The 10247-nt window shown below is 43.4% G+C and overlaps 1 protein-coding gene across 2 annotated transcripts in view; it reads right to left on the reverse strand.

Annotated features, from left to right (window-relative positions):
* sgpp2 (sphingosine-1-phosphate phosphatase 2) overlaps positions 1–9585 on the reverse strand; it is a 32706-nt gene extending 23121 nt beyond the window's left edge. The window contains exons 1-2 of one of the 2 annotated variants that reach the window (XM_067995418.1): positions 8973–9585; positions 3213–3368 (exon numbers count right to left, since the gene is read on the reverse strand). In XM_067995418.1, coding sequence (XP_067851519.1) covers positions 3213–3368; positions 8973–9422 — 606 coding nt within the window. In that variant the 5' untranslated portion in view covers positions 9423–9585. The remainder of the gene's footprint in view (positions 1–3212; positions 3369–8972) is intronic. The other variant, XM_067995420.1, reaches the window with a different exon arrangement.
* Positions 9586–10247: the final 662 nt, after the last annotated feature.

A 10247-nucleotide genomic window follows, 5' to 3' on the forward strand; every position in this document is an offset into this window, starting at 1 on the left:
CCTGGGAGTCCTCAACATTGACTCTGGACCACATGAAATCTCATGGCATCAGGTCAAACATGGTCAAGGAAACCTCCTGCTGATTACCACCTACCGTCCTCCCTCAGCTGATGAATCAGTCCTCCTCCATGTTGAGCACCACTTGGAGGAAGCACTGAGGGTAGCAAGGGCACAAAATGTACTCTTGGTGGGGGACTTCAATGTCCATCGCCAAGAGTTGCTCGGTAGCACCACTACTGGCCGAGTCCTGAAGGACATAGCTGCCAGACTGGGCCTGCGACAGGTGGTGAGCGAACCAACACGAGGGGAAAAACTTACTTGACCTCGTCCTCACCAATCTACCTGTCGCAAATGCATCTGTCCATGACAGTATTGGTAGGAGTGACCACCGCACAGTCCTCGTGGAGACGAAGTCCCGTCTTCGCACTGAGGACACCATCCAACGTGTTGTGTGGCACTACCACCGTGCTAAATGGGATAGATTCAGAACAGATCTAGCAGCTCAAAACTGGGCATCCATGAGGCGCTGTGGGCCATCAGCAGCCACAGAATTGTATTCCAGCACAATCTGTAACCTCATGGCCCGGCATATTCCTCACTCTACCATTACCAACAAGCCAGGGGATCAACTCTGGCTCAATGAGGAGTGTAGAAGAGCATGCCAGGAGCAGCACCAGGCGTACCTAAAAATGAGGTGCAAACCTGGTGAAGCTACAACTCAGGACTACATGCATGCTAAACAGCGGAAGCAACATGCTACAGACAGAGCTAAGTGATTCCACAACCAACGGATCAGATCAAAGCTCTGCAGTCCTGCCACATCCAGTCGTGAATGGTGGTGGACAATTAAACAACTAACGGGAGGAGGAGGCTCTGCAAACATCCCCATCCTCAATAATGGCAGAGTCCAGCACGTGAGTGCAAAAGACAAGGCTGAAGCGTTTGCAAACATCTTCAGCCAGAAGTGCCGAGTGGATGATCCATCTCGGCCTCCTCCCGAAATCCCCACCATCACAGAAGCCAATCTTCAGCCAATTCGATTCACTCCACGTGATATCAAGAAACGTGTGAGTGCACTGGATACAGCAAAGGCTATGGGCCCAGACAACATCCCAGCTGTGGTGCTGAAGACTTGTGCTCCAGAACTAGCTGCACCTCTAGCCAAGCTGTTCCAGTACAGCTACAACACTGGCATCTACCCGATAATGTGGAAAATTGCCCAGGTATGTCCTGTCCACAAAAAGCAGGACAAATCCAATCCGGCCAATTACCGCCCTATCAGTCTACTCTCAATCATCAGCAAAGTGATGGAAGGTGTCGTCGACAGTGCTATCAAGCGGCACTTACTCACCAATAACCTGCTCACCGATGCTCAATTTGGGTTCCGCCAGGACCAGTCGGCTCCAGACCTCATTACAGCCTTGGTCTAAACATGGACAAAAGAGCTGAATTCCAGAGGTGAGGTGAGAGTGACTGCCCTTGACATCAAGGCAGCATTTGACCGAGTGTTGCACCAAGGAGCCCTGGTAAAATTGAAGTCAATGGGAGTCAGGGGGAAAACTCTCCAGTGGCTGGAGTCATACCTAGCACAAAGGAAGATGGTAGTGGTTGTTGGAGGTCAATCATCTCAGCCCCAGGGCATTGCTGCAGGAGTTCCTCAGGGCAGTGTCCTAGGCCCAACCATCTTCAGCTGCTTCATCAATGACCTTCCCTCCATCATAAGGTCAGAAATGGGAATGTTCGCTGATGATTGCACAGTGTTCAGTTCCATTCGCAACCCCTCAAATAATGAAGCAGTCCGAGCCCGCATGCAGCAAGGCCTGGACAACATGCAGGCTTGGGCTCATAAGTGGCAAGTAACATTCGCGCCAGATAAGTGCCAGGCAATGACCATCTCCAACAAGAGAGAGTCTAACCACCTCCCCTTGACATTCAACGGCATTACCATCGCCGAATTCCCCACCATCAACATCCTGGGGGGTCACCATTGACCAGAAACTTAACTGGACCAGCCATATAAATGCTGTGGCTATGAGAGCAGGTCAGAGGCTGGGTATTCTGCGGTGAGTGACTCACCTCCTGACTCCCCAAAGCCTTTCCACCATCTACAAGGCACAAGTCAGGAGTGTGATGGAATACTCTCCACTTGCTTGGATGAGTGCAGCTCCAACAACACTCGAGAAGCTCGACAACCATCCCAGATATGCAGCCCGCTTGATTGGCACCCCATCCACCACACTAAACATTCACTCCCTTCACCATCGGCGCACAGTGGCTGCAGTGTGTACCATCCACAGGATGCACTGCAGCAACTCGCCAAGGCTTCTTCGACAGCACCTCCCAAACCCACGACCTCTACCACCTAGAAGGACAAGAGCAGCAGGCACATGGGAAAAACACCACCTGCACGTTCCCCTCCAAGTCACACACCATCCCAACTTGGAAATATATCGCCGTTCCTTCATCGTCGCTGCGTCAAAATCCTGGAACTCCCTTCCTAACAGCACAGTGGGAGAACCGTCACCACACGAACTGCAGCGGTTCAAGAAGGCGGCCCACCACCACCTTCTCAAGAGCAATTAGGGATGGGCAACAAATGCCGGCCTCGCCAGCGACACCCACATCCCATGAACGAATAATAAAAAAAAATGTTTGTGTGCGCTGATCCAATTATCCCCCTACCTCTAACCCTGCTTTTTCTGAAGACAACATTTGGTCTTGACTCCCCATGTGCAATGTCACAGGAGATTGATTATTAACATAAGATCAAATTACTATATAAAAATAAGGACAGAATCTATGACTTTAAAATCAGTGGTTGAATTACATCTGCATGCCTGGGTATAATTATCCCCTTCCCTCTAACCTGAAGACTACACTTAGTTTTGACTCCCTATGAATAGTAAAATTTAGAGTAAGAATGTAGCGACCTGCAAGGAGATCATGAGAGAGAAAAAAAGTGGGGCCTACGGAAGCAGGCCTCACTGTGGGATAGCACTAATCTAGATTGCTCATTTGTGACCAGTCATATGCAACGCACTCCACAGGAAACAGAAATAACTTAATACACACTTCAGCAAAATCATAAAATAACCAGCAATGTTAAGATCTAAAACCAACATTCCAACACTTACTGTTGTACTGGGAGCTCTTGCCTTGCAATGTTTTGCCTTTGATGGCTAAATTGAAATAACATTAAAAGATGTACTTACCGCCCACACACCAACCAGCCTCCTGGTAACAAATGGGTCAAAATTCCAGTAGGTAAATGGAAGGAATGTGATGTAAAAGATCTCCTGACCCAGTGCAGCAGCGAATCGGAACAGGTAGTAGAAAAAAAAGTTCTTCACTACATATCCTGGCTTTTCCTACAAAAATGTAAAACTACATGAATCTCTAATCTTCATTTTCTTTTTGAAACAGTTGAAATTTTCCTTGTCCCACATTCAATAGATGTCCCTTATCCCTTTTTGCTGATGCAAACAAATCGCAGTGCTTGATCTAATCAACTCAGCTTTCCCTTCCTGAAGAGGTACTCCAACTGGAAAAAATGCTTAAAGAAATTAAGTCAGCAAACAGAGAAAGTGCAAATCAAATGCACAATACATTTGCAACTTTAGATTTTGAGATGCTTGTGCTGTTACAGTTACTGTATTGTATTTCCTTTTGTCCGTGTGTTGAGATTTAATATAGCTTTAGTCTTTCTGCGGCTTTTCCAATGCTTGAAAGACTTATCTGTTGAGAAGAATTAATTTGAATCTGCTCCAGTATGTCTAAAAGGGTCTTTGTTAAAGTAACACACAACATAAAATGTGATCATTTTATTTACATTAAAACCATTAGGAAATACTTTGAATTGCAATGGGCTTCAAAAATGTTCTAGTGAGAAATTGAGGGATGGACTGCAACTGTAGCACGTTGGCCGAGAAATACCTAGGAGCTGCTCCCGCTTTGCTGCTGTTACTTTGCCAGAAGTGCGGCAGAAACCACGTTATACATGCATAAACAGGGTTTCCGCCACACATCTGGTGAAGCAGTGCCGGAAAAGCAGGAGCAACTCTGAGGAATTTTCCGGCCAATGTACCCTTACTACTCAGTACCTGTATGCTGCCTGTTACGCTTTGTAGTATGCTGCATTATTTTACAACATCACTAATAGAATTTACAATAACACTGTGTTGTCATTGCACTTTTACTTGATTTATTTAATTAATTCTCAACTTATATATACAGTTACATTTTAATATATAAATCTCCCCCATTCTCTCTTCTTTTTTTTTATTCGTTCACGGGATGTGGGCGTCGCTGGCAAGGCCGGCATTTATTGCCCATCCCTAATTGCCCTCGAGAAGGTGGTGGTGAGCCGCCTTCTTGAACCGCTGCAGTCCGTGTGGTGACGGTTCTCCCACAGTGCTGTTAGGAAGGGAGTTCCAGGATTTTGACCCAGCGACAATGAAGGAACGGCGATATATTTCCAAGTCGGGATGGTGTGTGACTTGGAGGGGAACGTGCAGGTGGTGTTGTTCCCATGCGCCTGCTGCCCTTGTCCTTCTAGGTGGTAGAGGTCGCGGGTTTGGGAGGTGCTGTCGAAGAAGCCTTGGCGAGTTGCTGCAGTGCATCCTGTGGATGGTGCACACTCTGATCTCACCAAAGCTCTGCATACCCCTGCACATAAGGTCTCAGCTTATGTTGATAAAGAAGCAAAACAGGACCAGCGTTTCTCCTCTACGATTATAACTATAGATTCAGCAACATAATTTAATGCAATAAAAAGGTATGCACCCAAAACATTGGGTCGGATTTTGCTGTAAAAATAAAGGTGAGGCTATCAGCGCACATCATTATTTCTGTACCAACTTTCCAGTAACTTCCGACGAATGCACACGTGCAGTTCAACGCAGAAATCCGTAAGTTGCTATACCAGATGCAATTCTCCTCTGTAACTCTGCGAAAACGGCATCTCATCGGCTGGCTCCCCATTCCAATGAATGGAACAGCATGACATTCCTGTACTGATGTCGTAGATACAGACTAATCTCCCCAGAAAAAGTTAGGGCTTGTCCATTCTGATGTAAGTGCCCTTTTAACACCGTAATAAGTCTTCATGAGTGCCAAACAACCTCTCTGGCACTGAAAATTAACTTTATCAAGTATGGGGTCTCAGTCCTTCAGATTTTAATTGTTATTGCACATTTATAAAAAAAATTAAAAATGTTGTTTTTACTTTTTCTTTCTGTCTCTTTTATCTCCGTCTCTTAATCCAATCTTTCTTACCCTCTCTTTATTTCGCTTTCTGTACCTGATTTGACATTGAATTCACTATTCTAATTTACACTTCCTGGTTCAGTCTTTGCTGTGGCTTATTAACAATGCTTCAATCTGATTGGTTAAGGAGATAGAAAGTTGCTTGCCCTGTTTACACAGGTCCCAGATGCCCTGGAGGGCACCGTCCTTTTTGGCTCTCTAATTTAAAGGTAGTTACCGCGCAGAAGCTCATAAAAAGTCTATGGGCAAGTGCTAGTCTAACGAACGGCAAGTGCAGAGTTTGTGCAGAGGGTACATTATGTGAGTCCATTTACACATTCTGCACATGCTTTGTTAAGAGTTTTGGTCATAACCTACTTTAGCACACATAATGCATGATATGGAAGGGATCTTGCTCTGAAATTTGAAGTAAATCACTCAGTGGAGTCAATGGACGATTTCCTGTCTTGACATAGACATGATGTGGAGATGCCGGTGATGGACTGGGGTTGACAATTGTAAACAATTTTACAACACCAAGTTATAGTCCAGCAATTTTATTTTAAATTCACAAGCTTTCGGAGGCTACCTCCTTCCACATCGTTCACCTGAGGAAGGAGGTAGCCTCCGAAAGCTTGTGAATTTAAAATAAAATTGCTGGACTATAACTTGGTGTTGTAAAATTGTTTACAATTGACATAGACAGGTGCACTTCAGCAGCTAAATCAAGCATATTAAGTAAACCCACAAGACTTGCATTATTTTAATTTGAGCATTTGAATCCTGGACAAATACAGATGCATTGTGCGGTTGTAAATCAAATGAGGAGTTGTGTGCATATTGTAGGTAATAATGCTCGTGTGCCTCAGCAAATGCATATCTAATCCCACAATCTATCCATGCCCAGGGAAAGTGATGTCCCACCCTTAAACTAATTATAACCCTTTATTAATCAATAGTTTCCTCTCACCGTGAGCTACAGACCTTGCATTAGATTGTCAGCCTTGTCTCAGTTGCAGCACTCTTGATTCTCAGTCAAAAGGTCACAGTTTCAAGACCCATTCCAGAGACTTCAGCATATAAGGGGGGACTGCTGCACTGTTAGAGTTGCCATCTTTCAGATGAGATGTTAAACTGAGGCCCTACCTGCCGTCTGAGGTGCATGTTAAAGATCCCATGGCACTATTTGACAAAGAGCAGGAGAGTTCTCTTGGTTTCTTGGCCAACACTTATCCATCAACCAACACCACTAAAACAAATTATCTAGTCATTTATCTCATTAGTGTTTGTGGGACCTTGCTGTGTACAAACCGGCTGCTGCATTTGCCTACATGATAACAGTGACTATGCTTTAAAAGTACTTTATTAGGTGTGTAGTGCTTTGGGATATCCTGAGAATGTGAAAGATAAATCTAAATCCTTTCTTTCTCTCTGCAAAAAGGGTGGAGATATATGTATACGAAAAATATTCTCATCTCTCTTACAATGCCAGTCTCAATTTAATTTCTTGGTACAACATTGGGCTGGTGTACCAACACACTGTGCCACAGAGTAAGAATGGTAGATATAGGGTTGTACCTCTGCGATCAGGATGGCTGATTTATGGTGATTGAATAAGCCAAATTTGTTTTATTATGTGGGTATTCTGGGGGATTGACTTCATGATTCTGTCCATTTTTCCATGGAAATTAAATCAGTGGTCTTGCCCATGATTTTAATGTGGAATATTGTCAATCTCAGCTGGGACATCAGAAAGTGTTGAGTAGGGGTTAGATTTCTGCCCTCCCATCTTTTGTGAGAAAGAATGAAAAATTTGGATGAATCAAGCTGAATCTCCTGACAGCCGGTTACGGACTAGTATGGATAGAGCACTCAGAGCAGGTTCCTTATCCAACCTTTTGTTGGGGGAAATGATGTGAGGAAAGAGGAATTAAAAGGAGAGAAGAACGTGATTAAAAATGTTGAAACTGGCAGGGACCAGGGAGGTCCCAGGTTCAATGTTCCCACCAACTGCTTCATGTTATCTCAGCTCTGCGAGCCATTAGGACATCATAGTTCCATCAGTATCTCACAAAAGGTACAAAATATCAGTCGCAACCCACTGCATGAATTCCAACAATGTTGCAGCTTGGTCTTTCATACTTACACTATGCTCAACAAATGAATTGTCATTGCTCAGATCTATTCAGAAACCAGCAGCTTCACTGCCTCTGGAACTTTTTATACAATTTTTTGGGACTCAGCCAGCAAATTGCACTACACACAATCAGTGTAGAAATCCACAGGATTTGTTGTGCAATGTCTAATTGCTTGTCCTGATCATGTACAGACTTTCTTTGGAATCCCCAGGGAAATAGTGTAAATGGCCATTTACACTTATTCTCTGGTGGTTCCATCAGCCTCCCACCAAAGTTATGGCCAGAAACTGCGAGAACCCTCGCAGAATTTCAGGGTCTCTGTGTACTTTTTCTTCCCAATAATGCTATTCACAGTTGATCAGTACTGTTATGAAGCAATATGTAATGCAATATACACCTTTCATACTGGATAATTCTTGGGCTGCAGCCTACAGCTGTAACAACATAGGATTTTTATGCTGAACAATGAATAAGATATATTATAATGACTCTTAAGTATTTTGGAGTCTGTAATTCTGACAATTTTTTGAAAAAAATACTTAGAGAATGTACACTTAACTAATCAAAACAATAACTTGCTTGTAATGCTATTTCCCCAAACCCAAAAATGTAATAATCCCATTGAATCACTGAACAAGCAGGCTGCGCCTCAGTTCAACGTCTCATCTGAAGGATACCACCGCCAGAAATTCAGCACTCCCCCCATTTTACACTGAGCTGCCACCTTAGATTGATCTCAGATTTCTAATATATTGAACCCACAAGCTTTTGACTGGTCTAGGTTTGGCGCTCATTCAGAGTCAATGGGCGGAAAATCTAGCCCTCTACCGAGTGAGTCTAGCAAACAGTGCTCGCTATATAATGTATGCGCAATATAAAATTTGGTGAATACAAATGTATGTTTTTTTTAAATTCGGTAATTGACTTTTAATTAAGTTTTATTTTATCTCATTTTCACCTGTTCTGGTTGCATACCAATACTTCTCCAATCGTCAATTATCTTCACAGTGACTGCGCCCTGATATAAATAACCTAGATGTGGAGATGCCGGTGATGGACTGGGGTTGACAATTGTAAACAATTTTACAACACCAAGTTATAGTCCAGCAATTTTATTTTAAATTCACAAGCTTTCGGAGGCTACCTCCTTCCTCAGGTGAACGATGCGGATCGATTTAAAATAAAATTGCTGGACTATAACTTGGTGTTGTAAAATTGTTTACAATAAATAACCTAGTAAGCTGATTTGGCTCGGGGTAGATAAAACTTGTTTTTCTCGCCATAACAGTTGCCTTATTTATTTTATTCGACTCCTCCCATGCCAGCCCTACTTTCTCTGCTTGTAAGCTGGCTAGCTGGAAAGAGCTGTTCTACCGGCTCAAGAATGTCCCAATATCCCAACAATGCAATGGAACGCCTTCTGGTAAAACAATTCTTGGTACAAAGTCCAGAGTTGGTACAAAGTTTTAAAACAGCCAGAGAGAGCTGGAGTTAAAGGGAAGCTCAATCAAACGAATCTATTACCAGAAAGGTGCAGTTATTAGGAAAAGAAAGTGAAATGCATACAATCACAGCTGACACATTTCTCACCTTTAGTGCACACCCATTCACCCCGTGGTCATCCTTTCTGCCTTGTCCTAAGTGTTGATGTGACCCATTGATCTTGTATCTCTCATTTGTGCATTCACTTGCCCTGACGACACTTTCTTTCTCCACTGGCCTTTGACTCCCAGTCCCGTTGCCATGAGAGTTGTTACAACTGCCGGGAAGTTGCTCTTCAACTTGTAGAAACAAACCACAATATCTCTGGAAAGTGGCAACAAGGTGAGGATCCTGCAGGGACTGGAGCAAAGAAGTCGTCATTCTTTTTTTAAAAAAAACCCTCCAAACTAAGGTCCAGGAGATCAGTCGAAACGTCCAAATAAGATACCTGGACTTCGGAAGGTATCTTTCAGCTCCTGCGGAAAGGCTCCGCTGTGCCTTTGAGTCTGGCACACAGGCGTATTTTTGATAAAAGCGGAAGCAACAGGTAACTTTCATTCGGCTCAACTGCTGTCCCAGTGTCCAAGGATTCACAACATGTGCGCTGTCTAAACGGCATCTTATTACTTGCCTTCTTTTTTTCAGACGGCTTGTGATGGAATAATTATTATGTGTAGGGTTTGCTATCTCCTTTGTGACCCGCAATGAAATAAAAACTGATTATTAGTTCAGTTGAAATGATATTAGCATGAGAGCATTTCAGTTCAAATCACGTGGTTCAGGGGAGGGAGCCTATCACCCCTTATCGTCTGTCATGATATCTGCTGCCATAGACAGAATTAAACTGTCCTTATGATTTTATGTAAATATCTATAACCAACGAGGGGTGTAATATTTCTGAGGGTACATCGAATTACATAGAATTTTACAGCACAGAAACTGGCCATTCGGCCCAACAGGTTTATGCCTGTGTTTATGCTGCACACAAACCTCCTCCACCTTACTTCGTCTCACCATATCAACATATCCTTCTATTCCTTTCTCCCTCATATACTTATCTAGTTTCTCCTTAAGTGCATCTATGCAAATCACCTCAACTACTCCATGTGGTAGTGAATTCCACATTCTCACCACTTTCTGAGTAAAGAAGTTTCTCCTGAATTCCTTATTGGATTTATTAGTGACTATCTTTTATTTATGGCCTCTAGTTTTGGAGTCCCCGACAAGGGGAAATATTTTCACTCGGTCTACCCTATCAAACCCCTTCATAATTTTAAAGACCTCTATCAGGTCACCTCTCAGTCTTCTCTTTTCTAGAGAAAAGACCCCCAGCCTATTCAATCTTTTCTGATAGCTGTATCCTCTCAATTCTGGTCTTATTCT

The sequence above is a fragment of the Heptranchias perlo genome, chromosome 13 (assembly GCF_035084215.1).
Source record: "Heptranchias perlo isolate sHepPer1 chromosome 13, sHepPer1.hap1, whole genome shotgun sequence".
NCBI classification, from domain to species: domain Eukaryota; kingdom Metazoa; phylum Chordata; class Chondrichthyes; order Hexanchiformes; family Hexanchidae; genus Heptranchias; species Heptranchias perlo.